Source organism: Uranotaenia lowii, chromosome 1, assembly GCF_029784155.1.
Source record: "Uranotaenia lowii strain MFRU-FL chromosome 1, ASM2978415v1, whole genome shotgun sequence".
Lineage (NCBI taxonomy): Eukaryota > Metazoa > Arthropoda > Insecta > Diptera > Culicidae > Uranotaenia > Uranotaenia lowii.
In genome coordinates this window covers 51601765-51628725 of record NC_073691.1, presented here as the reverse complement: position 1 = coordinate 51628725, position 26961 = coordinate 51601765, and the positions used below count along the sequence as shown (strand labels likewise).

Below are 26961 nucleotides of genomic sequence, written 5' to 3'. Positions count from 1 at the left end.
TTTACTTATCATTAGTCATCGCAACTCGAGGCGGATTATCAATAGCCCACAGTTTTCTTTTATTGCTACCACCAAATTCTCTTCCATTCTTTCCATTTCCTCTAATCCAGATTAGCGGGATTGATTTGATAACTGTTTCCCAGTTTCTAAACCCACTGACAGATTTTTTTTTGCTCCCTCGTAGAAGAACAGAAAAAACCTGTCCGGTGACTAGTTATTAATTAAATAATATAGAACCTATCTGGCGCGCGGATCAGCAGCAACCTCTGAAAGAACACGTGCTCAATCACGAGAACGGTAATTGACGTAATTGATTCTCCTACCTAGGATATGAACATCCTCCCGAAGAGCAAAGATTACAGCTTCTTGTTGCTGAAACATGCTGTTAGCCAGTAGGTCGTGTTTCATGCTTTTCCCCTGTTTAAATTGTTCTAGTGGGATAAAAACGTAATGAAAGGTAATAACTTTATCGATGTAGACGAAATTGACAGCAAATATTGAAAATAGCGGGTGAAAAATTCGGACCCGAGTAATATGTTTATAAAAGGCTAAAAAAAATTAAAGTAAACCCAAAAATTTATTCTTGACGGATTATCTAGCAGTAAAATAATTAAGCTTAAACGAATGTCACATTTGAAGCGCACGTGCTCTTACTGTATCAAAAGAAACATTTTAAAACGATTTTTATACTACCTGTTTGCCTTTAGTTTCAGTTTAATTTGAATTTAACAAGGTTACCTTTTGGCCGAATTATCGACCCAACTACATTCCAACGTATGATGAATATAAGAATTTCTTCCAGCTCGATGAACTGAACTAGAATTAACCCTGTATGAATTGCAATCCCTAACCTGATTTCAAGGCGATTTCATTATTCAACTCTGGCCAATGTCCCGTGTAGTTTCGTTAAAATTTATAAAATTGCCTTTTGGTCTAATATTCGACCCAGCAACCTTCCAACGAATGATAGATAATAAGTTGTTTTTTCTTATTTTTTTTCCCAGGTTTCACCGGAACGCAGTGCGAGATCGACATCGACGAGTGTGCCACCAAGCCATGTCTGAATGGAGGTATCTGCCGGGATCTGATCAATTCGTTCAAGTGTACCTGTGCGATCGGGTTTACCGGGTTGCGGTGTCAGATCAATATTGACGATTGTTTGTCGCAGCCGTGCCGGAACGGGGGGATCTGTCACGATTCGATTGCCGGTTATACGTGCGAGTGTCCTCCGGGGTATACGGGGATGTCCTGTGAAACGAATATCAACGATTGTCAGTCGAATCCTTGCCATCGGGGTGTCTGTATCGATGGAGATAATTCGTTCAGCTGCCAGTGTAACCCAGGTTATACTGGGTACCTTTGCCAGATTCAGATCAACGAATGCGAATCGAACCCTTGCCAGTTTGGAGGACACTGTGAGGATTTGGTCGGTGGATACATCTGCAGGTGCCAACCGGGAACTTCTGGTCCGAATTGTGAAGTTAATGTGAACGAGTGCCATAGTAATCCGTGCCGACATGGAGCCAAGTGTATCGATGGTATTAACCGGTACACCTGTCAGTGTGTTCCTGGATTTACGGGAACGCATTGTGAGACGAATATCAACGAATGTGCCTCGGATCCTTGTGCCAATGGTGGAGTTTGTATGGATTTGATCAACGGATTCCGGTGCGAATGTCCGAGGGGATACTTCGACGCTAGATGTTTGAGCGATGTTGACGAATGCGCTTCGAATCCGTGTATTAATGGAGGTCGATGTGAGGACGGAGTCAACCAGTTTATCTGTCACTGTCCACCTGGTTATGGAGGTCGTCGCTGTGAAACGGATATCGATGAATGTAGTTCAAACCCATGCCAGCACGGAGGAATCTGTAGAGATGGTCTAAACTCGTACACTTGTCAATGCATGCCGGGGTATTCGGGACGAAATTGTGAAATCAACATCGACGATTGCGTCAACAACCCGTGCCGTAATGGAGGCTCTTGCATTGATCTGGTCAACGGGTACAAATGTGTGTGTAGGGTTCCGTTCACCGGCCGTGATTGTGAGTCGCAGATGGATCCGTGTCTACCGAATCGTTGCCGTAATGGAGCCAAATGTTCACCGAGTCCAAATTATCTGGATTTCTCGTGCAGCTGTACCTTGGGATACACCGGTAGACTTTGCGATGAAGACATCAATGAGTGTGCTCTTTCGTCACCATGCCGCAACGGCGCTACTTGTAGAAATACCAACGGCTCTTATCAATGTCTGTGCGCTAAAGGTTACGAAGGTCGGGACTGCACGGTGAACACCGACGATTGCGCTTCCTTCCCTTGTCAAAACGGAGGAACCTGTTTAGATGGAATTGGAGACTATACTTGCTTGTGCGTGGATGGTTTCGAAGGTAAACACTGCGAAGTAGACGTTAACGAATGCCTCTCGATGCCTTGTCAACATGGAGCAACTTGTACCCAGTACGTCAATTCGTATACTTGTACCTGTCCTCTTGGGTTCAGTGGTATGAATTGTCAAACTAATGACGAAGATTGTACGGAAAGCTCTTGCATGAATGGCGGAACCTGTATCGATGGTATCAACAGCTATAACTGTTCCTGTCAGACGGGATTCACGGGGTCGAATTGTCAGTACAAGATCAACAAGTGTGACTCGCAACCTTGTCGCAATGGAGCTACTTGCTACGATTATGACAACGATTACACCTGCCACTGTTCGTACGGATACACCGGTAAGCAGTGTATGGACTACGTAGATTGGTGTTCGCAATCGCCGTGTGAAAATGGAGCCACCTGTACCCAGCGGGAGAACGTCTTCCAATGTACTTGTGGTCCTGGATGGACCGGGAAACTGTGTGACGTTCAGATGGTTTCCTGCAAGGACGCAGCCATGCGCAAAGGACGGGATCCAAAAACGCTTTGCAATAACGGAACTTGTGAAGATTTCGGCAACTCTCACCGCTGTCACTGCCAAAATGGATATACCGGGTCGTACTGTCAAAAGGAGATCAACGAATGCGAAAGCCAACCATGTCGGAATGGAGGCCACTGCAAAGATCTGATCGGCTCGTACAAGTGCATCTGCAAGAAGGGTTTCCAGGGTCAGAACTGTGAGCTGAACATCGACGAATGCAAACCGAACCCGTGCCGCAACGGCGGTATCTGCCACGATCTCATCGACGACTACAAGTGTTCGTGTCCACCGGGAACGCTGGGTGTACTGTGCGAAATCAACACCGACGATTGCGTTCCGGGGGCTTGCCACAACAATGGAAGCTGTATCGATAAGGTAGGTTTGGTCAATACTGAGGGTGCTTAGGATGATTACTCATTTTTTTTTAATTTCTCATCAACAGGTGGGTGGATTCGAGTGTCGCTGTCCCCCTGGTTTTGTTGGATCCCGTTGCGAGGGAGACATCAACGAATGCTTGTCGAACCCGTGTTCCAATCCGGGAACACTGGATTGCGTCCAATTGGTAAACGATTACCACTGCAACTGCAAGCCGGGTCACATGGGACGTCACTGTGAGATTAAGGTCGATTTCTGTGCCAATTCCCCCTGTTTGAACGGAGGTCGTTGCTCGACGCGTCAATCTGGTCACCACTGCGTGTGCGCCGATGGATACTACGGTAAGAACTGCGAGTTCAGTGGACATGATTGCGATTCGAACCCGTGCATCAACGGGTTGTGCCAGATTGCCGACGGAGGTGGTTATCGATGCGAGTGTCCGCTGGGTACCAGTGGTATCAATTGTGAGAATGACATCTTGGATGAGTGTACTTCGAGCCCATGTGAGCGAGGTGCTGCTTGTCAGAACAAACTAGGTGACTTCGAGTGCTTCTGTCCTCCCAAATGGGCCGGTAAGACCTGTAATCTGTATGATCCGATGTTCAAGGGTTGGTTTGAGAGTGCCAGCAAGAAGAAGGGTATCTTGAATACGTATGCCATTGATTTGGAATACCAGCGGGCTCAATGCGTTAAGAAGGGTTGCCGAGAGAAGCAGGGTAATCACAGGTGTGACGAAGAGTGTAACACCTACGCTTGTGATTTCGATGGAAACGATTGTTCATTGGGTATCAACCCTTGGCTGAATTGTACCGCTAGCATCAATTGCTGGGAGGTGTTCATGGATGGATTCTGTAACGAGGAATGTAACAATGCCCAGTGTCTATTTGATGGAAGGGACTGCGAGAAGAAGTTGCAACCTTGTAATCCGGTTTATGATGCGTACTGTCAGAAGCACTACGCCAACGGCTTCTGTGACTACGGTTGTAACAATGCTGAATGTAACTGGGACGGTTTGGATTGTGAAAACGAAAAGGAACCGGCACAACTGGCCGAAGGTGCCATATCGATCATCTTGTTGATGGATCTGGAGACGTTTAGAAAAACATCCGTACAGTTCCTCCGTGATCTAGGTCATCAGTTGAGAACCACGGTAAGAATAAAGAAGAACAATGCTGGAATGGAAATGATTTTCCCGTGGAAGGGTGGGACCGCTCTTCAGGGATTAGCTGAGAGTGAATTTGGAAGGAAACACCACGTTGTTTACACCGAAACACGTCAAACTGGTATTCAGGTAATTTTGGAGTTGGACAACCGTAAGTGTATTGGTTCTATTGAGGCGGAATGTTTCGGAACCGCGAATGAAGCGGCTGAGTTCTTGGCAGCTACGGCTTCGAAGCACTCGCTCTCCAAACAGTTCCCCATTTATCAAGTTAGGGGAGTTAATCCGGATGATGATGGTCTTCCTGAATCTACCAACTCTACCTATGTTCTGGTTGGGTTCTTCATCGGTTTGCTGTTGTTTGCTTTCTGCGGAGTACTCGTTGCGAATCGCAAACGTGCTCATGGAGTCACCTGGTTCCCGGAAGGCTTCTTCACAACTAATACTAACGTGCGTAGACCTTCGAGACGTCGCCCGGATGGTCAGGAGATGCGAAATTTGAACAAAAATCCCTCGATGGTGGACATGTCGAATGGCCATATGGGTCACTCGCAGCAATGGTGCAACAGCGATGATGAATCGGAAATGCCGCAACCTAAACGTTTGCGGGCTATCGATCAGGGTTATTCGAGCGATCATACGGCCATTACGGACTACGAAGAAACGGAACCACGAGTATGGGCGCAACAACACTTCGAAGCGGCCGATATCCGAGATCATCCAGCCATGATGACTCCACCGACGCATCACGATGGTGGTCACAACGATGTGGATGTTCGTGGACCTTGTGGAATGACTCCGTTGATGGTGGCCGCCGTTCGAGGGGGTGGAATGGATTCCGGTGAGGATATTGATCAGACGGACGATTCTACGGCGCAGATTATTTCCGATTTGGTGGCTCAAGGCGCAGAATTGAACGCCACAATGGACAAGACTGGCGAAACTTCACTGCATTTAGCGGCTCGGTATGCTCGAGCGGATGCCGCTAAACGACTATTGGATGCTGGAGCTGATGCAAACTGTCAAGATAACACCGGTAGAACTCCGTTGCATGCTGCCGTAGCTGCTGACGCTATGGGTGTGTTCCAGATTTTGTTGAGGAACCGAGCTACGAATTTGAACGCCCGCATGCATGACGGTACGACTCCACTGATTTTGGCCGCTCGTTTAGCGATCGAAGGAATGGTTGAAGATCTGATCACGGCTGACGCGGATATCAATGCTGCAGACAACAGTGGAAAGACTGCTCTTCATTGGGCTGCGGCTGTTAACAACGTTGATGCTGTCAACATTCTGCTAACTCATGGTGCCAATCGAGATGCTCAGGATGATAAGGACGAAACCCCACTGTTCCTGGCAGCTCGAGAAGGATCGTTTGAAGCTTGTAAAGCTCTGCTGGACAACTTTGCTAACCGGGACATTGCCGATCATATGGACAGACTGCCAAGGGACGTTGCCAGCGAGCGGATACATCAGGATATCGTGAGGTTGTTGGATGAACACGTGCCACGAAGCCCACAGATGGTGACGACGATCCCCAACACTATTATGTCTCCGACTACGCATCCACACCTCATCACGCATCCTACCATCATCGCCTCGACGAAGCAGAACAAGCAGAAGAAACGGGCCAAGATGAACGGTGGCATGCAGGGTATTCAGAACCCTAATAGTCCCGAAAATGATGGAAGTATCCGACGAAAGGCCGTTGCCAAGAAGCCTAACGGCAGTGCGAAGAAGAACAACAACCTTGTTGGTGATATGCAAATCCCCGAGGATCAACTAAGTTCGGTGGAATCGCCGCTGGCCAACATCCCCAGTCCCTACGATACGGTCAGCCTGTACTCGAATGCGATGGCCGTGCACCAGATGGACACCATGCCGAGTGGCAACAAGAAGCCACCGAGTTACGAAGACTGTATTAAGGTAGGTTCTGAACTAGTGAGATCGTTCTCGGAACGTGATTTAATTTTTCTTTTTTCCGCTAATTTCCGCAGAGTGCTCAATCTATGCAGTCGCTACACAACCTGAACCTGGACAACTACGGCTACTCCATGGGAGGAGGGGCGGCTGGCAACGGAAACACCCCGTTCCAGGACCTGTTGATGAACCAGCGAAGCGCAGGTGGTCAGGCCGCGGCCAACATGCTACACGCAATGCACATGGGCGAGAGCGGGCTGAGTCCGCCCTACTCGAACCAATCGCCGCCGCATTCGGTGCAGAGCAATCTGGCCCTATCACCGCAAGGTTATATTGGTAAGTTGGTTGTTTAGCCTTTTTTTAGACAAGAGAAATAATTTAAACGGTTTTTATTTCTTTAACAGGGTCGCCATCTCCTGCCAAGACGCGACCAAGTCTGCCAACGTCTCCGACACATATCCAAGCGATGAGACATGCCCAGCAGCAGAAACATGGTGCAGCACAAATGATCTCCAATGGAAGCTTACAGCAGCAACAGCAACAGCAGCAGCAGCAACAACAACAGCAACAACAGCAGCAGCAACAGAGTAGTAGTATAGGCTGTGGTGGACAGCAACAAAGCAGTAGTAGTAACAATAGCAATAGTGCAATGCTGGCTAGCCTGCAGATGAACTTCGTCAACGGTTCCACCGGACTGGAACTAGCCGGATTCTGTAGTCCCACAGGTAATTAACCTCGCTACAAATGGAGATGTAAGGTTCAAAAGACTAACCCTATTTTTTTTTCCTTCAAACCACCAGGTCAAGGATCTCAATCGTCGAATCCGGCCAACATTGCGTCGCCATCGAGTTCGACCATGTCGTCGTCGCACCTGTCGCCGATGTCCTCGGCGTCGGCCCACGGCGGCCAACAGTCGACCCTGAACAGTCAGCAGTCGTCGTTCTATCAGTATCTGACGCCGCCGAGTCAGCACAGCGGTGGCGTGACGCCGCAGCACCTGGTCCAGACGCTGGACAGCTACCCGACGCCATCGCCGGAATCGCCCGGCCACTGGTCTAGTTCCTCGCCTCACTCTACCTCGGACTGGTCCGAGGGTGTCCACTCACCGGCCGCCGCCAACATGAACGTGTACGTGACGAGTGCGGCTCCCGGTGGCCACCAAGCCAACAAAGGTTCGGAAGCCATCTACATCTGATGATGAGAGCGGTAGGCAGTGGACACGCGTCTTCCGAAACCTAGCAAGTGCCTCGTCCTACAGCTTCATTACTGTACAGAGCGTCCCATTCCCTCCGAAGTTGCTATCTAACGGGTGTCACGTAAAAAGCGATAAGTTCCGATTGTAGGAACGGATCTAGACACCCACACACATACACAGACACAAGCACATTCGGAGCGCGATAGTGATAATTTATTGGTTAATTTAACTAATTCTAGTAGCATGTAATTGTTACAAAAAAGACTTCCACTCAGCAAACAAACAAATCGAAAAACTTGCGTGCTCTTTTACGAAGTGGATTGCGTAAAATTTTAAAATGCAAGTTTATGTGTGCGTAAAATGTGTGAATGAGTTATGTATGTGCGATTTTTTTTAAAAGAAAGTTTTATCAGGAGGAACCAGAGCCATTCCTCAGTATTTTAAAACTGTAGATTCCTTGCTTGAACAGACGCAATTAAGGATAAAATTTTTATTAGAAATTTTATTATTAAAAGACAGATTGTTTTAGCAGAAAAAGACAAAACAAAATGTACAATATACTTATAAATATATTAATTTTTAAAAGCAGAAATAGTAGGTAATAACTCGGAGTATTTTCGAACGAAATTGCGCTAAAGAAACGGAACATCCATTGTAACGTTAAATTATTGATACAGGAAACAAACGTTTCGCGACTTTTTCGCGGTCATATTACAAGTTAATTCCTCTGTAAAAAGCATAAAATGACACAGAAAAACACTCAAACGAAATGGTCTGATTTTAAGTTAGGGTTAAAAGCCACAAATGTGCTCCATTTATATGAAAATGAAAAAAAACAATTCAGGAAGGTAGCCTTGTGAAGGAAGAGTTGTTTTCTTTGAAAACAGCAAAATTTCTTTCGACAACTTAACGCAAAAATTAAGAACCCCGTTCTGTGTAGATGTTGTAAATAGTCAAAAGTATAGAAATATACGTTTTATTGAAATTATTGTAATATTTTATTGAGAATCTTTTTAAAACAAAAAATTAAAGAAAACTGATTATAGCATATAGAAGAGCGCCGCGTTGTAGAAGCGGACACATTTTTAACTAGCGCAACTAGTGTAGTAAATAAATAAAAAAAAACATTATGTTCTCTTTCTCGATAACTTTTGTCCCCACCTACGAGGCAAATATGTTCACACGAAAGTTAAACTCTCTAAAAAGAATTTCCTCCAACAACTGTTGTTAAAAAAAAGTGTAACAAGAAACACGACCAAGTCAAACTGTAGCAAGGAAAAAAAAACGAAAGAATCTCATAACTAATTATGTATAGACAACCAGTGAAAATCAAACTATCAATTTGCAATAATACACACCCTCATATTTCAGAAAAGTAACGATCTTTCATTTATTTTTGTCATTTTTAGCATACAAACAACATCATCATCAACAGTACCACCAAGTCATATTTTCCGAATTCTCAGACATAATTTTTAACCCAGAGACGTAAATAGTTCCCCGTATATTTTTTTTAATTATTTTAAAATGGTTCCCCTATATTTTAAATCTTTCATTGTGCTGTTTTTACTCAAATATTAAGAAAACACCGAGAAAATGCGAGAAATTCATTGTGAGATACAAACGTTTGCGTGAAGGCAAATTTTGAAGGTCTTTGATGCGCGCTGTTGTGACAAGAGACAAACAGAGAAGAAAACAATAAAATGTATAAAAATTATTTCACAAAAAAACGAAACTGTTCTAACTAAACTGTGTTGAGTTCTTCGAAATTATTCCTTGCTTATACGAATATCTCTTAAACGACCGTTTTTTTTTTCCTGTTGGGGAGAGAGTCCACTGCGACCATTAAGTTGATCTATTGTGGTATTACCCCGCGTTACTATTTTTACTTTGCTATGCTACTTGACACCCCTGCACTATTGGTTGAAGCTGCAGTTGTTTACCGGTAGCACTACGAGCACACACATATCAAGGTAGGATCTCCAAGTGCAATCTAAGTTCCCTTGAAAAGATCCATCCACATGCATGTGCTGTGTAAGATTCGCGTCCGTCCTTCTTCGCAGTCTGCAACTTAATCCCCGATCGAGTGGCGGGCTACCTGACAGCTCGCCCGTCAGCAAGCCAAGGTATGTGTATATGCTGGTGGTAGCAATATGACATAATACAAGGTAGATATGGCAAGGTGTGCAGAGAACTATTCCAATCCTGAATAATAGTCAATACACTACAATCCCTCCTTTGAAATAAAAATGCAAAATAGTTTAACGATAAGAGATTTATTTAATAATGTTTCAAAATCAGAAAATCAATGCGGAACATAGTCTTGGTACTTCGACGGTGCATTCCTTCGTCGTGTAGTTGAAGGTCTTAGGGAAGATGCTGTCTCCGATGGTGTGTTTTCTGTTTCCGTCATAGGTCCGGATTCATGTTGAGCCGTTGCCGGCATAAGATCCGGAACATCTCGTAGTTCATCGCTGTGAGTCTCCTGTATGGTTTCTTGGTCCTCGATCTTCTTCAGGTGCGCCGAACTACGCCTGTATTGTTTACCAGTGAGCTTTGACTGTATAAGGGTATCAGTCCCCTCTTTACGCTGAACTACGAACTCTTCGTTCGAAAACTCTGTGTCCAATTTATTCGCTTTGCGCATCCGTTTAGCGAGTACAACATCCCCCTGTCGTATATCGCTTTCTTTTGCATGCCGCTTTCTGTCACTATACTCTCTCCCCTTTTCTTTGACGAGAGCATCTCTCTCGCGCACTTCTCCGTCTTCAGGAAAGTTTGAAATGGTCGGTAGTTTGCTTTTGATCGGACGTCCAAACATCAACTCTCCTGGAGATTTTCCTGTGGTTGGATGCTTGGAGGAATGATATGTTAGTAAATACAGCCGTAGCTCGTTTCTCCAATCCTTCCCGAGTTCCTGTGAGATACGAAGGCGTTTTAAAATCGACCGATTTTGCCTTTCTACCTCTCCGTTGGATTGAGGCCAGTAGGGTATGGTGTTCAGCAGCTTAATTCCGTTAGTCGAACAAAACTCCCGAAATTCCTCACAATCCGAACTAATCTGTGGCGCGTTATCAGCCTTCAAGAAGGATGGAATGCCATACCGACTAAACATGATCATTAACTCCCGCATAACATCTTTCGTAGTCGTTGTTTCCATTTCAACTACCTCCATGTACCGGCTGTAGCAGTCAACTACAACCAACAAGTGTTGTCCCTCAGGTAATGGACCTAAAAAATCCAGCGCAAGAGTTTGCCAAGGGGATGTAGGAAGACGACTACGATTCATTGGCTCTGGTGGTTCTGGTGCAGCAACTAATGCACAGCCTCTGCAGCGCTTGACGAATCGTTCCACTGCCTGGTCCATTTTGGGCCACCACACGTTGGATCTCAGGTGACCCTTCATCATCACGATACCGGGATGGCCTTCGTGAGCTGTTGTTAGTACTTTTTCCCTCAATGAAACAGGTATAACGATTCGGTCGCTTCGTAGCAGCACTCCTTGGAAGCTGCACAACTCATTGGCAACTACCCTATACTCTACAGGCAAGTTCTGTAGATTGCCATCCTTCAGAATATCTAAAACCTCAAGAATATCGTTGTCGGCCTCTGAAGCCTTCAATATTTCGTTCCATGTAAGTGCTGCACAATTAGCTGATTGCATGGCTACTTCACGAACGAATATTTCCTCCGCAGTATCGAAAGGTTTCGGCTCTTGGACAGCTAAGCGAGACAGAGGATCAGCTATGTTTTTATCACCAGAGACATGTACGATGTTGTAGTCGAATGTTTGCAGTCGCAGGACCCAGCGTTCTATGCGTGCGCAAGGTCTTGAGCGCTTAGAAAACAGAAGTTCAAGAACCTTACAGTCAGTCATAATGTCGAACTTCTTTCCAAGTAGATAGTACTGGAAGCGTTCCACGCTCCAAACGACGGCTAACGCTTCCTTCTCAGTTTGACAGTACCGTCGTTCGGTTTCTGTTAAGGATTTGGATGAAAAGCTGATGACGCGTGGCTTATTTTCATGGTCGAATTGGAGTAGAACAGCTCCTAGCCCAGAAGGGCTGGCATCGGCAACAACAGCTGTATGGTCTTCTACTCGATAGAATCCTAAGATACTCACGTTACTCAATGCAGTTTTGATTGATTGAAAAGAATCGGATTCTCTAGTACACCATTCGAATTTAGTACTCTTGACCAAAAGTTTTCGCAACGGTTCATCAATAGTAGCAAGGTGTGGGATAAATCTGTTCAGATAATTTGCTAAGCCGAGAAAGCTACGTACCTCTGCTTCATTCTGAGGCTCGCGGAATGACATTAGGGCTGCTACTTTCGCCTCGGAAGGCCTAATTCCCTGTTTGGAGATGTGATACCCCAAGAATTCCAATTCGTCCACGCGCAGTTGACATTTTTCCCATTTGAGCTCAACTTCCCTATCCTTCAATCTAGAAAGAACCTAGAAACAAAACACTTACTAAGACCCAGTTATATTTATTTCATAACGATAGGAGTTAAGTTCGAGAAATTTAGTTTATTTTATATAAGAATTGAAAAGAAACAAGAAATAAAGCTTTATCAAATAATCTGCAGATCAATGTACCTTCTCCAGACGATCATCGTGTTCTTCGACGTCCTTTCCCTCGACGATGATGTCATCGATGTACCAATAGGTTCCGCTACAGTCTGCCAACATCTCGTCCATAGCTTTTTGGAAAAGCTCTGGTGCCGTTACCAAGCCAAACGGCAATCGCTTAAAGCGGAATAGTCCACGGTTAGTCATAAAAGTTGTAACGTCTCGAGAATCTTCTGCTAGTTCGATTTGCAGAAACGCCTCACGAATATCTAGCTTGCTCCAAACAGATCCTCTTCCCAATCGCGCAATGTAGTCCTCAACGACCGGCATCGGGTGATGCTCGCGGAGAACGGCCTCGTTCACTCGCCGAAGATCAACGCACAATCGCGGTTCGCCGTTTGCTTTTCCTACGACAACCAGAGGAGATACCCAGCTGGTGGGACCCTTTTTGACCTCGATGATATCACGCTTCAGTAATTCATCAATTTTCTTGGCGACAGCCTCCTCCAACGGCAAAGGGATCCGGCGCATAGGTTGAAATACAGGAACAGCTTCGGGGTCCATATGAATGTAAGCCTTGATTCCCTTGATCTTTCCGAATGGACGCGCAGCAATCTCGACACGATTAACGGGCAGTCCAACATGCAACACTTCAAGTTGCTTTGCCGTCAAGTCCCCGAGAAGGCACCGTTGACCGCCTTTAACGACGAGAAATTCAGCTTGAACGGTCTTAACACCCACTGATATATCTGCAACGAAGGATCCCAAAATGGTCAAAGGATTGTTGCTTCCATACGCCCGCAGCACCCGATTGCTTCCTTTCATTGAAGAGTACACCGCAACGTTGTCCTTTTTCATTTTCGTCCACGCCACCTCACTAATCAAGTTGGCATCAGCGCCAGAATCAACCAACATCTGCGTTGGGATACCACCGACGACGCAGGTAAGCACATTGGACTCGTTACCAGAGTAAAAGGCGTAGTACACCTTATCCGGCGTAGAGTTTTCTTTGTATTCATTCTCAAGTGGCTCGACACGTAGAGCGTTGTCCGTGCTGACGGTTTCAATCACCCGAACCTGCTTCCTCTCCGAGGGTCCTGTGTGCAGCAACTTTCGTTTACGACATTGCTTCTCGAAATGGCCGTGTGTTTTACAGTTGCGGCATTCTTTCCCGCGAGCTGGGCATTTTGAAGCAGTTGAAAAATGTCCAGTACGGCCACAATTGAAACATGTCTTCATCTGCCACGTGGTGTTGGTGTCATTCCTGGGAGCTGCACGGCGGTCCCGAGATTGTGGGTGAACGCTAAATATTTTCTCTCCTGAGCGAGATGCCGACTGGGTCGAAGTAATCTCAACCATCTGCTGATCCACACTTTCTTGGGTCATACCAATCGCTTCAATGTCCGCGAAGGGTAAATCCTTTAATACAAAAAAACCTATCTATTAAACCAGTCTGACTCATAAAAAAAACATCAGCAACAAACCTTTAGCAAAATCATCCTGCGTACTTCATTCGAAGAGCATCCTTTGACCACAGCGTCGGTAAGATAAATGTCCTTCAAAACTTCTTCGATCTCGGCTCCGTATTTCTCAAATCCGCATTCGGCAGTTTGCTGCTTGAGTCGGATGATATAGTCCGCAAACCTCTCACCAGGGTTCTGCTTCATCAGCCGGAGCTTTCTGCGCTCGGAGGTACTTTGATGCCGTGGCTCGAAAAATTCATCGAGTTTCTCCACCGCCACATCGTACCATCGTGGAACAAGTGCTACTAGTGGGACGTGGTCGTGGTCTTTAAGGTTCTTGAAAACCGACTGCAAGGCAGTGCCGCCCAGGTGGAGCAACTTCGCACGCATAACCTTTTGATCGGTTATGTCATAGGCAGCAAAGTAACACTCTAGGGACTCTTTCCACGCTTTCCACTCCCGAGCAAGCTTTCCCGTTTCGATCCTATCGCAACGAAAGGGTGGAACAGCTCGCGATTCCTCCATCTGGAATGACAAAAACAAAACTTTACTCTCAACACATTCATTTACTTGTAAATGTGAATCTAACTCCGATTAATTCCAACGTGAATTAACCCCGAATATGACGCCTGGAGGGAAAGAAAACATGCTTGGGAATATCCTGGACAGAGCAAAGTTTTCTTTGACATAACCTCACTCTTGAACATCAAGCTTTGCGTCCCGTCATACAATCTGAATCCTTCCGATTCGGAATCAACTTCAGGGAAATCCCAAGATTTCCGCTTACTCCTTGAGAATTCCACATTCTCTCGAACTTTGCCCCCAGGAGAATTCTAAGAAATTCTCGCTATTCATACAGGGGGAATCCTTATGATTCCCGCCAACGCCATGAGAACCACTTTGGTTCTCGCAAAGTTCGACCCACGGAAAATCCTACTTGATTCTCGCGTTTAAACACACTATTCAAGCCGCCACCAGTAGCTCACTTTTCTAGCTAAAGTTTTCCTCCCCTTCCTCACAAGAAGAGTTTTCCACGAGTTGTATATTTACCTCTAATTTCCTCGATTTTTCCAATCGTCGCCAGTTGTAAGATTCGCGTCCGTCCTTCTTCGCAGTCTGCAACTTAATCCCCGATCGAGTGGCGGGCTACCTGACAGCTCGCCCGTCAGCAAGCCAAGGTATGTGTATATGCTGGTGGTAGCAATATGACATAATACAAGGTAGATATGGCAAGGTGTGCAGAGAACTATTCCAATCCTGAATAATAGTCAATACACTACATGCTGCATTATTGAGTGTATTGCTGCATAGTAGCAAGGTGTGGGATAAATCTGTTCAGATAATTTGCTAAGCCGAGAAAGCTACGTACCTCTGCTTCATTCTGAGGCTCGCGGAATGACATTAGGGCTGCTACTTTCGCCTCGGAAGGCCTAATTCCCTGTTTGGAGATGTGATACCCCAAGAATTCCAATTCGTCCACGCGCAGTTGACATTTTTCCCATTTGAGCTCAACTTCCCTATCCTTCAATCTAGAAAGAACCTAGAAACAAAACACTTACTAAGACCCAGTTATATTTATTTCATAACGATAGGAGTTAAGTTCGAGAAATTTAGTTTATTTTATATAAGAATTGAAAAGAAACAAGAAATAAAGCTTTATCAAATAATCTGCAGATCAATGTACCTTCTCCAGACGATCATCGTGTTCTTCGACGTCCTTTCCCTCGACGATGATGTCATCGATGTACCAATAGGTTCCGCTACAGTCTGCCAACATCTCGTCCATAGCTTTTTGGAAAAGCTCTGGTGCCGTTACCAAGCCAAACGGCAATCGCTTAAAGCGGAATAGTCCACGGTTAGTCATAAAAGTTGTAACGTCTCGAGAATCTTCTGCTAGTTCGATTTGCAGAAACGCCTCACGAATATCTAGCTTGCTCCAAACAGATCCTCTTCCCAATCGCGCAATGTAGTCCTCAACGACCGGCATCGGGTGATGCTCGCGGAGAACGGCCTCGTTCACTCGCCGAAGATCAACGCACAATCGCGGTTCGCCGTTTGCTTTTCCTACGACAACCAGAGGAGATACCCAGCTGGTGGGACCCTTTTTGACCTCGATGATATCACGCTTCAGTAATTCATCAATTTTCTTGGCGACAGCCTCCTCCAACGGCAAAGGGATCCGGCGCATAGGTTGAAATACAGGAACAGCTTCGGGGTCCATATGAATGTAAGCCTTGATTCCCTTGATCTTTCCGAATGGACGCGCAGCAATCTCGACACGATTAACGGGCAGTCCAACATGCAACACTTCAAGTTGCTTTGCCGTCAAGTCCCCGAGAAGGCACCGTTGACCGCCTTTAACGACGAGAAATTCAGCTTGAACGGTCTTAACACCCACTGATATATCTGCAACGAAGGATCCCAAAATGGTCAAAGGATTGTTGCTTCCATACGCCCGCAGCACCCGATTGCTTCCTTTCATTGAAGAGTACACCGCAACGTTGTCCTTTTTCATTTTCGTCCACGCCACCTCACTAATCAAGTTGGCATCAGCGCCAGAATCAACCAACATCTGCGTTGGGATACCACCGACGACGCAGGTAAGCACATTGGACTCGTTACCAGAGTAAAAGGCGTAGTACACCTTATCCGGCGTAGAGTTTTCTTTGTATTCATTCTCAAGTGGCTCGACACGTAGAGCGTTGTCCGTGCTGACGGTTTCAATCACCCGAACCTGCTTCCTCTCCGAGGGTCCTGTGTGCAGCAACTTTCGTTTACGACATTGCTTCTCGAAATGGCCGTGTGTTTTACAGTTGCGGCATTCTTTCCCGCGAGCTGGGCATTTTGAAGCAGTTGAAAAATGTCCAGTACGGCCACAATTGAAACATGTCTTCATCTGCCACGTGGTGTTGGTGTCATTCCTGGGAGCTGCACGGCGGTCCCGAGATTGTGGGTGAACGCTAAATATTTTCTCTCCTGAGCGAGATGCCGACTGGGTCGAAGTAATCTCAACCATCTGCTGATCCACACTTTCTTGGGTCATACCAATCGCTTCAATGTCCGCGAAGGGTAAATCCTTTAATACAAAAAAACCTATCTATTAAACCAGTCTGACTCATAAAAAAAACATCAGCAACAAACCTTTAGCAAAATCATCCTGCGTACTTCATTCGAAGAGCATCCTTTGACCACAGCGTCGGTAAGATAAATGTCCTTCAAAACTTCTTCGATCTCGGCTCCGTATTTCTCAAATCCGCATTCGGCAGTTTGCTGCTTGAGTCGGATGATATAGTCCGCAAACCTCTCACCAGGGTTCTGCTTCATCAGCCGGAGCTTTCTGCGCTCGGAGGTACTTTGATGCCGTGGCTCGAAAAATTCATCGAGTTTCTCCACCGCCACATCGTACCATCGTGGAACAAGTGCTACTAGTGGGACGTGGTCGTGGTCTTTAAGGTTCTTGAAAACCGACTGCAAGGCAGTGCCGCCCAGGTGGAGCAACTTCGCACGCATAACCTTTTGATCGGTTATGTCATAGGCAGCAAAGTAACACTCTAGGGACTCTTTCCACGCTTTCCACTCCCGAGCAAGCTTTCCCGTTTCGATCCTATCGCAACGAAAGGGTGGAACAGCTCGCGATTCCTCCATCTGGAATGACAAAAACAAAACTTTACTCTCAACACATTCATTTACTTGTAAATGTGAATCTAACTCCGATTAATTCCAACGTGAATTAACCCCGAATATGACGCCTGGAGGGAAAGAAAACATGCTTGGGAATATCCTGGACAGAGCAAAGTTTTCTTTGACATAACCTCACTCTTGAACATCAAGCTTTGCGTCCCGTCATACAATCTGAATCCTTCCGATTCGGAATCAACTTCAGGGAAATCCCAAGATTTCCGCTTACTCCTTGAGAATTCCACATTCTCTCGAACTTTGCCCCCAGGAGAATTCTAAGAAATTCTCGCTATTCATACAGGGGGAATCCTTATGATTCCCGCCAACGCCATGAGAACCACTTTGGTTCTCGCAAAGTTCGACCCACGGAAAATCCTACTTGATTCTCGCGTTTAAACACACTATTCAAGCCGCCACCAGTAGCTCACTTTTCTAGCTAAAGTTTTCCTCCCCTTCCTCACAAGAAGAGTTTTCCACGAGTTGTATATTTACCTCTAATTTCCTCGATTTTTCCAATCGTCGCCAGTTGTAAGATTCGCGTCCGTCCTTCTTCGCAGTCTGCAACTTAATCCCCGATCGAGTGGCGGGCTACCTGACAGCTCGCCCGTCAGCAAGCCAAGGTATGTGTATATGCTGGTGGTAGCAATATGACATAATACAAGGTAGATATGGCAAGGTGTGCAGAGAACTATTCCAATCCTGAATAATAGTCAATACACTACATGCTGCATTATTGAGGCGTACAATTCCAAGGTATACACGGCTAGCATTTCACTAATGCTATAACCGCCAACCTTCATCATACTATGTGTGCCAGGTTATGTCACGACCGGGATTCGATCTCATGAACGTTGGCTTAGAAGACAAGTATGCTATCCACTAGGCCACGATCTGCTGGCAAACGACCGTTAGCGTGTTCTTAATTCGAGTTCTTCAAACTTTCGAATAAAAAATGCTTGGAAATGTTTAGTGCCCGATCTAGAACACTTGGGTGTATGGTTCTCCTCAGAACTGGCCGAAAAAAAAGTCCTCAGTGCGAATTTCAACTATTTCACCTTATTGGGAATTTTTGTTCTTCAGTCGAGAATTGACCCGAAAGTCATTCATACGATTTAATCTAATTTGACCCTGAATTCGCAGCCATTTGCACGAATCAAAACCCCGGTTTTGAAAACCATCCACTCGTCTCAAAAAATCATCGAAATCAGTTTCAATCTGGACCGTTACTACTTTTTGGGGGAGGGAGCACAGCGACCAGTTGTTATATCTTTTGTAGCATTAACCCGCGTTATTTTTTTTACTATATGCTTCCAGATACACTGCCACTAGCGATAAGTGCCAGGTAAAAACTGCTTGAGCATTTGATGAGCACACATATATGTTGGATCCTAAGTGCAACCTTACGTTACCTTAGTTTACACAAGAGATTAAAGTGCAACGTATGTTCCCTTGAAAGGTCCATCCATATCTAAGTACTCAAGCATACAAACCTCCAGAAGTGGCAGCTACCATGCTTTAAAAGCTAAGAACCGCCAGCCTCCAGAAGAAGTAGGGGAGAGTGGGGTATCGTGGGCCATGGGGAAACGTGGGCCACTTTGAATATCTCATATGTGTGTTGAGATAAAAATCTCGAACCAACTTTCATCGTCGTCGCTTTGCGTGAGCATATCAGCACCAACATGTGAAAAGGGTATAAAAGACAAAGTAAACAAAACCCGTTTTCAGTGGATTCAAATAGCCCAATATGAGCTCTACTTACCGTTTTTAGTTTTTCAGTTTTCGTAAGATTCATAATGCAGTTTGAGTAAAGGATCTAAAAAAATCAGAGCCAAAAAATGACATTTTCCTCACACAGATTGTTTTATACACCCTTTACTCCACAACAAAGCAAACGGTCTTGAAGCAAAACATTAAAAGGGGAAGAATGCTATTCACTCACTCCTATAGCGAGAACCATAAGCCTTTGTCAAAAAATAGGGGAAATTATATCTCCATCTCACTCACACATATGAGAAGTACAGTACAAAGCAAAGGGTGTATAAAACATTTAGACGAATTTCATATTCCAGCTAGGGTCTGTGGGGCGTCGATATGGCATAGTACTTTATTATCGCAGTTAGATAGTTATTCTACAATACAATAGCGTTGCTACTAAGTAGCCCCTCGTTAGTCGACTAACTCCCGATGACGTCGACTGTGGTTTGACATACAGTTGCATCATGAGCGTGAGTGGGACGCTGCTAACTTTCCACCCTTTGAATGACAGACGCATTCCCTCGCCCAGGTGTGAGTGAATAAACCCATATTGTCATCGCTCTTCATCCATCCCTCTTCTGGGTCATTCGCTCGCACGCCAGTTCCATCGTGCCCTTCCTTCGAGCGAGACTCGAACTCGAGAGTACAGCAAGCAACGGGCATTTCCTCCCAGCGCCAGGAATCCTTAGCCGAGCGTTACCACCGGCAATGTCAGGAAGGAGCTTATTAGATATACGAGCTGTAAGTACTCCTTTGCCCGAAGCAGGACGCACAATTGGCGATCCTGCCGGATATTCACTATTTTACACGTTTTAGCGAGCCTGAGAATCTATCACTTAAAAATTAGAAATTTTACGTACTTAAATGAATGGCTGTTTGGTGGCCATTTTGAATATTTGATGCAGTGCAATGCTAATATTGTGATTAATTCTAAATATTGATCTCTTCCGTATAACAGACCTATTATCGTATATCAATAGACTGTCGTTGACACTTTCTAAAAAAAAATGATTAAGTGTAAATTGAGAGAGTCGATGTTAACTTCCGTTTCGTGTGAAACGAATGGTGCGAAGAGAACTCCCACCTAGTATTGGAAAATAGATGGCGCGATGAGGATTTGCGCCTAGTAAATACAAAGCAGATGGCGTGATGAGGACTTCCGCCTAGTTAATACAAAGCACATGGCGCGATGAGGACTTCCGCCTTGTATGTTGTAAAGTTGATGGCGCGATGAGGACTTCCGCCTAGTTAATACAAAGCAGATGGCGCGATGAGGACTTCCGCCTAGTATGACATGAGTAGATGGCGTGATGAGGACTTCCGCCTAATATTGGAAAATTAATGGCGCGATGAGGACTTCCGCCAAGTATGACATAGAGTTGATGGCGCGATGAGGACTTCCGCCTAGTATGATATGAGTTGATGGCGTGATGAGGACTTCCGCCGAGTATTGGAAAATTAATGGCGCGATGAGGACTTCCGCCAAGCATGATGTAGAATTGATGGCGCGATGAGGACTTCCGCCTAGTATGACGTAGTGCTGATGGCGTGATGAGGACTTCCGCCTAGTATTCCGAAAGATGGATGGCGCGATGAGGACTTCCGCCTAGTATTCCGAAAGATGGATGGCGCGATGAGGACTTCCGCCTGGTTTAATTCAGAGTTGATGATGCGCTGTGTACTTTCGCTCAGTGTTACTTAAAGTTGATGGCGCGATGAGAGCTTCCGCCTAGTTGAATGTCCTGAATTGACTTGATGTCTAGTGGGATGTCAGAAATAATGAGAGTTTAATAGCACGTTGAAGGCCTTTGCCTTGCGTAACGCCAGTCTAGAAACGCAGCCGCCTGATTTAAAGACAGTTCAAAGGCACGACGTGGGTTTCTTCCTATAGGAACTAACTTCCTTCAAGCTAGACCTTTGAAATTTCAATTTTGCAAAGCGCGGAATAAACTCTCAAAGATAATGTGTTTGAGATTGCTATGAGGACCTTATCCTATTTAAATTTCGTGTAAAAAGAAGATTTTTTTTTTGTTTTGAGAGATTCAAAGCCTCAAGTGATACAGACTCCCCTAATTTGTTTCTGCTAGAGAAACGCAGCGAACAAATAAACGGCCTTGTGCACTTGCTAGCTAACTCTACTTCCACTTACTTCCGGAACTTTTATTTTGCCGTCTAGTTGAAAAAATATAGAACGGAACGTTTCCAGTACAAGAAAAAAAAACAAACTGTAATGATCGTGTTATAAAACTCATATAAACAATGTTGGAGAGCTCGAAGTGTTATTTTAAATTAAATCCAGTTCACATGAATTTGATCGAACAGATAGAACGAACGAAGTCATATTGCAAGGGCAATCGTAAGCAATAAAGATTTGACCTTTTCCTTCAGATCGGACTAGCCTGGCTGACAAAGTAGTCCAAGTGAATTTTAAACAAGGAAACCCCAAATGATTGGATTCAGATTTTAGCTTATTCTATTGTTTTTGCAGCGCCCTCTTTACTTAAGCTTAACCAGACTTTTCGAATCAGAATTAGGAACACGTTTTCTGGTTTGTACATGAAAGCACAGCTTCATATTGTTGGAATGCCTACCACTAGTTTTTTTTCCAGAGAGCAGAATGATTTCGCTATGATAGCACATACATTCACACGTCGGTCACTGTCACCATGATTGAATATTGAAGAATCAGCATTTGTGTTCATCTTTTGTTTATGTTCCAGGATTAACATAGGTTGTAGCAAACTTGAGAATAGGAAATCGTGACTTCTGCACATCGAATCACTATAATAACAAATGAAGCATTTCGTCTGGTGGTTCGCAGTATTTCTAAACTTTTATCTTGTACAGGATCAGAATGAATATAACGCATAAGACCGTCTTGAGAAGGGGGGCACCAGTACGCTCGACAAATAGCCATGGCGATGCAATACAGAAACGCGCCGTTTGCTCCAGGTTTGGCTACCTCTTTCCATAAGTCTGTTCTGAATTTAAAAGAGGAACTATTTAGGATTGGTCCAGCTGGATGTTTCGTCCAGAACCCCGGCATCGCATAGTAATAGCTGCGATCCGAACGATCCAAAACTACGTGCAGAACCGCTTTGATTTTCCACTGCCATCTTCACATTTGCATACGTCATATCGCCATAGAAAACAAAACTCAGCTCCGATGCAGGCATTTAGATTGCCCAAGTGCTCGTGTCCTTAAACGAAATCAGATGAACATACAAAAAAACCGTCGACTGAACGTTTCTTCTAGATCTAGCAATTTCCGCATTCTTTGGAGCTTATTTCCTACAAATATTGAAGTTCTGCGCTGTAGGTTCATTGTCGCGTTGATGTCGTTCCGTTTAGAGTGTTTATTTGTATAAATTCGAGTATCTAAAAAAAAAAAGAAAGAAACAAGAAAACTTTTCCACACCCTCGCCGGTGCAATTGAATGCATCTAATCATTACCTTCTGCACGGTAGTCTGAAGTGTTCAATTCGTTCTTTGGATCCAGGCCTTGCAGTCTTATCAAATCGCCAATGGTTGCTTTGGAAACTACTTGGATCCGTTTGCTTCTGTTTTCCGATATCGCGTCCCATATATCCATCATACCGGGTATGCCTGATACTCCTGAATGCATAGGCCGTGTGATCTCCGCCGACCAATCGGTAATCTTTGCTCTGCGTAACGAGTTGATGCCTGGCAATCTGTATCTCCTGCAAACCATTGATGAAGTAGAGCCAAATTTGTGGAGTCCCAAATATAGTTGCATACAACGATTAACCTTAAATCTTTCGAATGAAATTTATAGACTTACTAAATGCAGTCTTTACCATAGAAAACGTATTCAAATTTGTGGCACGAACAAGTTAAGTCGCGAGGTTTGGTTTTGTAAAACGATTGATTAAAACAAAAATCCAATGATGTATCGACTTGTTTACATTCTAAACAAAGTTTAGTTTTCCGTTTTGTTTACATCCGTCCTCACACGCAAAAATGAAACCTATCAAAATATGCGTAAATCAAAGTGTCATCCGAACTGAACATCAATTCACGAACCAGGAATAACATTTGATCAGGGTGTAAAAGCCTTAATTTTCTTTTTGAAATATTCTAAAACAAAAAAATTGTCAAAGAGGCGATCTGAATTTGGTTATATGGTTATCTTTTCTTGTTTTTGGAGTGGAAGGGGGATGTGGGGCGTCGATATGGCATAGTACTTTATTATCGCAGTTAGATAGTTATTCTACAATACAATAGCGTTGCTACTAAGTAGCCCCTCGTTAGTCGACTAACTCCCGATGACGTCGACTGTGGTTTGACAATATACAGTTGCATCATGAGCGTGAGTGGGACGCTGCTAACTTTCCACCCTTTGAATGACAGACGCATTCCCTCGCCCAGGTGTGAGTGAATAAACCCATATTGTCATCGCTCTTCATCCATCCCTCTTCTGGGTCATTCGCTCGCCCGCCAGTTCCATCGTGCCCTTCCTTCGAGCGAGACTCGAACTCGAGAGTACAGCAAGCAACGGGCATTTCCTCCCAGCGCCAGGAATCCTTAGCCGAGCGTTACCACCGGCAATGTCAGGAAGGAGCTTATTAGATATACGAGCTGTAAGTACTCCTTTGCCCGAAGCAGGACGCACAGGGTCTATAAACAATTGCGGGCTATTTTTCCATCATAACACTGTCGTATCGATAAAAACATATTTAGAATGATCCTACGCACCGTTTCGACCATATAGACTTGGAAGATTCCTCGTGAATTTTAATTAGCGATTTAAAAAAGATTGCAAAATATTCAAACGCGTTTTTCTCGAAACGTCATAAATGAACATAGACCCTTTTCACGTGTTGGTGCTGATATATTTCTATATGTTGTTGACATAAATACGCATCATATGCTTCTTTTATTTATCAAGCTAAAAGAAGTTAGAAAAATTTACTTTCATAATTAAAAATACACCCGCTAATTGCATCGATGGGGAACCTAAAGTTCATAACAAAAATAAGCTCAAACCCTTATGATCTTAGTTTTTTCTTGATCTTTCACGTGGAAAAGGAGTTTTTGATGAAACATCAATAAGTCACACAAACGCAACCAATTTGCAAATCATAGCTTGTGGGGAATCGTGGGCCACACATCTTTAACCACCTATATTTTTATGTTTTTATACACATTCTGAACTTAAAATACGTTTTCCCTATCTGTAAACTTTTCTTATGCCAAATGAAGAGTTATGAAAAATATTTTTTCCATCTATACAAGGAATTTTGCCAAAACGTTCGCGAACCAGGTTTTGGAATCTATTCGATCATACACAGCTCTCTTTTTTATTTCATCATCTGAAATTGCTTTAAAATAAGGCAATGAATTATGAAATCACAGTTTTGGGTCAACCCATAAACTTTGCATGTTATTTGGTCAATTTGGATTTAGTGGCCCACGATACTCCAGCATTTTTTCAAAATCCAAAAAATATTGCTTTTTTTAAAACAGTCAGAATTTGGGGAAAATAACTTATTAAAAATTAAAAAAAAACCTTGTGGTACCTTGAAAATGTAGAAAACCATACCATTTTTTATTTTCATTTTACCTTATATAATAAAGAAGTTATGGAACAACGAAAAAAGTGGCCCATGATTCCCCACTCTCCCATACTATATATGCCGTGTCCGAGATTCGATCTCATGACCTCTGGCTGAGAAGATATACGCTCTAACCTCTAAGCCAAGGCCGCTGGCTACCGTGACTACTTACGGAAACTTATTTCTACCATAAAAAAGATGGGAAGAGGATGTTAAAATTAGTTGTAAAGTACTTGCCACACACGGAAAATAATAAAAAGGTAAAATTTGCCGGCTTAGCAAGGTGAACGATCGTGTTTTTTGCACTGAAGAAACCAATCAAACCAACTAGCATTACCTTTCAAATCAGTGAATGGGAAATCACCTCGCTTCTCGATAAATTTTACCTTTTTTCATTTTCCGTGCATCTGAAATCAGCTTTGATAAACTTAGCCCATTGGGACTCATTTGCAATGGCTGGTAAACGGTGGATAATGTGCAACACGAGACCCCATAGTGGTCATATCACCTCTTATTCACAACTCCTATCTCTACCTCCCCGTGGTACCGGCTGGGATGCGAGTAACCTAAGCGGAGATCGGGTACCCAACCCCGGTGGATGCTTTGGTCGCATGCAGACTGAGAAGGTGGACGCACGCGTCTGTTCCCCAGGTCAGGGACGGCGTGCAACAACAACCGAGCGTCTGTTCTCCAGGTCATGGCGGCTCAAACAGCGTCTGTCTCGCAGCGAGCGGCTGAATTTATGAAATGCGGCTCCCGCCAGCTAAATCCAAGATGGCAGCCCCATCGCGGGATAGGGACTTTAGGCTAACAACCTACTAGTCCTGATATCTTGTATTGTTACAGAAACTGAGAGAAGAAATAACCGAATTGGAACTTTGGCGACGACTTTTAGCATGAAAACACGGACTAGAATTGGAACTTGGAACGTTTTAACCCTTGCCCAACAAGGCAAACTGGAACAACTTGCTAGAGAGCTTGAAATTCTGGGACTGAGCGAAGTCCGTTGGCCTAATACTGGAGAACACAAGACACAATCCGGGCAAGTCTTGCTTTACTCTGGCATACGAGGAGAACATGCTACTCGGGAACGAGCAGTTGGTTTCCTGTTAAGCCCGCAGACCTACGCGGCCCTCATTAGATGGGAACCGATAAACGAAAGAATAATCGTAGCCAGATTCAGAACACGGGTTAGAAACCTTACAATGGTCCAGTGTTATGCGCCAACTGACGTTCCCGATTTGCAGGAGAACGAGCAGTATTACAGTCAACTGAACAGCGTGGTTGAGAAAATTCCGAAGGGTGACATTCAAATTCATTTGGGTGACTTCAACGCAAAGATTGGCTCCGACAATCAGGACCTTGAGCGCATCATGGGGTGCCATGTTCTAGGACAGATGAGCGAAAACGGAGATCTGTTTGTAAAATTGGTGGCAACAAAATCCCCCATCGACCAGCAAATAAGGTCACTTGGGTATCCCGAGATGGCCGAACAGAAATTAAAATTGACCTCATCTGCATCAGCCGAAAATGGAGGAGTCGTCTTGATGTCCGCAACAAATAAAGCGCAGACATTACATCTGACCATCACCTGGTCCTTGGCGAGATACGACTGAGAGTTGCGCGTGTCCAACGGCAAGGGGAAAGTTGGGTGTCGATACGACGTCCGCCTTTATCACGACGAGCCATGGTACTCTCGGTAAAGTTTGTGGAAGAAGTTTTTTTTGCTGGGATTTTCATCCTATTGGATGATTCATCCCATTGTCCCAATGGAAGAAGAAGTGAATGAATGTCGGATGAAACTTGGAGGATGATCGACGATCGGAGAAAGGCAAAGGCGGAATCGAGCCGCCTGTACAAACTCCCTAGCCGAAGAGGGAGAAAGGGCCACCAGCATTGGAGATATTCAATTACTTTGTGACATTTCTCGCCGGCTTAATGGTGCAAGGACTAATGCAAGAATGCCGCTGAAAGACCGAGCGGATTTGTTATTGATCGATCGAAAGGATCAGCTCAAACGATGGACTGAGCACTTCGAACAACTCTTTCGAGTCACGAATAGTGATGGCCAACAGTAAGTCGCATTAATGGCGTCAACTGGGAAGCGCCCTCGCTGGCTGAAATAGAAGCGGCAATCAAGGACATGAAAGCACCTGGGATCGATTGCATCCCTGCTGAAATGCTGAAAGCCGACCCTGCCCTATCAGCACAAATGTTGCACCGTCTTTTCGCTGACATCTGGGATACTGCAACATTCCCGGCCGACTGGATGCAGGGTATCCTCGTAAAGGTCCCGAAGAAAGGAGACCTGACAGAGTGCGGTAACTGGCGAGGCATAACGTCGATCTGTACAACC

At 44.7% G+C, this 26961-nt stretch overlaps 3 protein-coding genes and 1 long non-coding RNA gene across 4 annotated transcripts in view; 1 reads left to right on the top strand and 3 right to left on the bottom strand.

The window, feature by feature from the left end:
• Nucleotides 1–8935, top strand: part of LOC129760086 (neurogenic locus Notch protein) — a 130916-nt gene extending 121981 nt beyond the window's left edge. Inside the window, exons 8-12 of the mRNA XM_055757661.1 lie at nt 1005–3286; nt 3354–6371; nt 6443–6701; nt 6770–7090; nt 7166–8935. Of these exons, the coding sequence (XP_055613636.1) occupies nt 1005–3286; nt 3354–6371; nt 6443–6701; nt 6770–7090; nt 7166–7560 (6275 nt within the window). The 3' untranslated portion in view covers nt 7561–8935. The remainder of the gene's footprint in view (nt 1–1004; nt 3287–3353; nt 6372–6442; nt 6702–6769; nt 7091–7165) is intronic.
• Nucleotides 8936–9865: 930 nt separating this feature from the next.
• Nucleotides 9866–14194, bottom strand: LOC129760074 (uncharacterized protein K02A2.6-like). Its single transcript, XM_055757652.1, has 4 exons — nt 14186–14194; nt 13618–14121; nt 12161–13552; nt 9866–12016 (listed from the first exon to the last, which is right to left on the bottom strand). The coding sequence occupies exons 2-4, from the start codon at nt 14119–14121 to the stop codon at nt 9866–9868; spliced, it is 4047 nt and encodes a 1348-aa protein (XP_055613627.1). The 5' UTR covers nt 14186–14194.
• Nucleotides 14195–15271: 1077 nt separating this feature from the next.
• LOC129760063 (uncharacterized protein K02A2.6-like) lies at nt 15272–17901 on the bottom strand. Its single transcript, XM_055757642.1, has 3 exons — nt 17767–17901; nt 16738–17241; nt 15272–16672 (listed from the first exon to the last, which is right to left on the bottom strand). The coding sequence occupies exons 2-3, from the start codon at nt 17239–17241 to the stop codon at nt 15272–15274; spliced, it is 1905 nt and encodes a 634-aa protein (XP_055613617.1). The 5' UTR covers nt 17767–17901.
• Nucleotides 17902–21730: 3829 nt separating this feature from the next.
• On the bottom strand, nt 21731–22956 carry LOC129740580 (uncharacterized). Its single transcript, XR_008736295.1, has 3 exons — nt 22832–22956; nt 22483–22730; nt 21731–22407 (listed from the first exon to the last, which is right to left on the bottom strand). It is a non-coding gene; the product is annotated as an uncharacterized LOC129740580 (long non-coding RNA).
• Between the last annotated feature and the right edge of the window lie 4005 nt (nt 22957–26961).

Excerpts from the sequence above, each read along its gene's own strand:
- LOC129760074 (XM_055757652.1), bottom strand. The coding sequence starts at position 14,121 with ATGGAGGAATCGCGAGCTGTTCCACCCTTTCGTTGCGATAGGATCGAA. Across the intron at positions 13,553-13,617 it reads GCAGGATGATTTTGCTAAAG|GATTTACCCTTCGCGGACAT; the intron begins GTTTGTTGCTGA and ends TTTGTATTAAAG. Across the intron at positions 12,017-12,160 it reads ACGATGATCGTCTGGAGAAG|GTTCTTTCTAGATTGAAGGA; the intron begins GTACATTGATCT and ends TTTTGTTTCTAG.
- LOC129760063 (XM_055757642.1), bottom strand. The coding sequence starts at position 17,241 with ATGGAGGAATCGCGAGCTGTTCCACCCTTTCGTTGCGATAGGATCGAA. Across the intron at positions 16,673-16,737 it reads GCAGGATGATTTTGCTAAAG|GATTTACCCTTCGCGGACAT; the intron begins GTTTGTTGCTGA and ends TTTGTATTAAAG.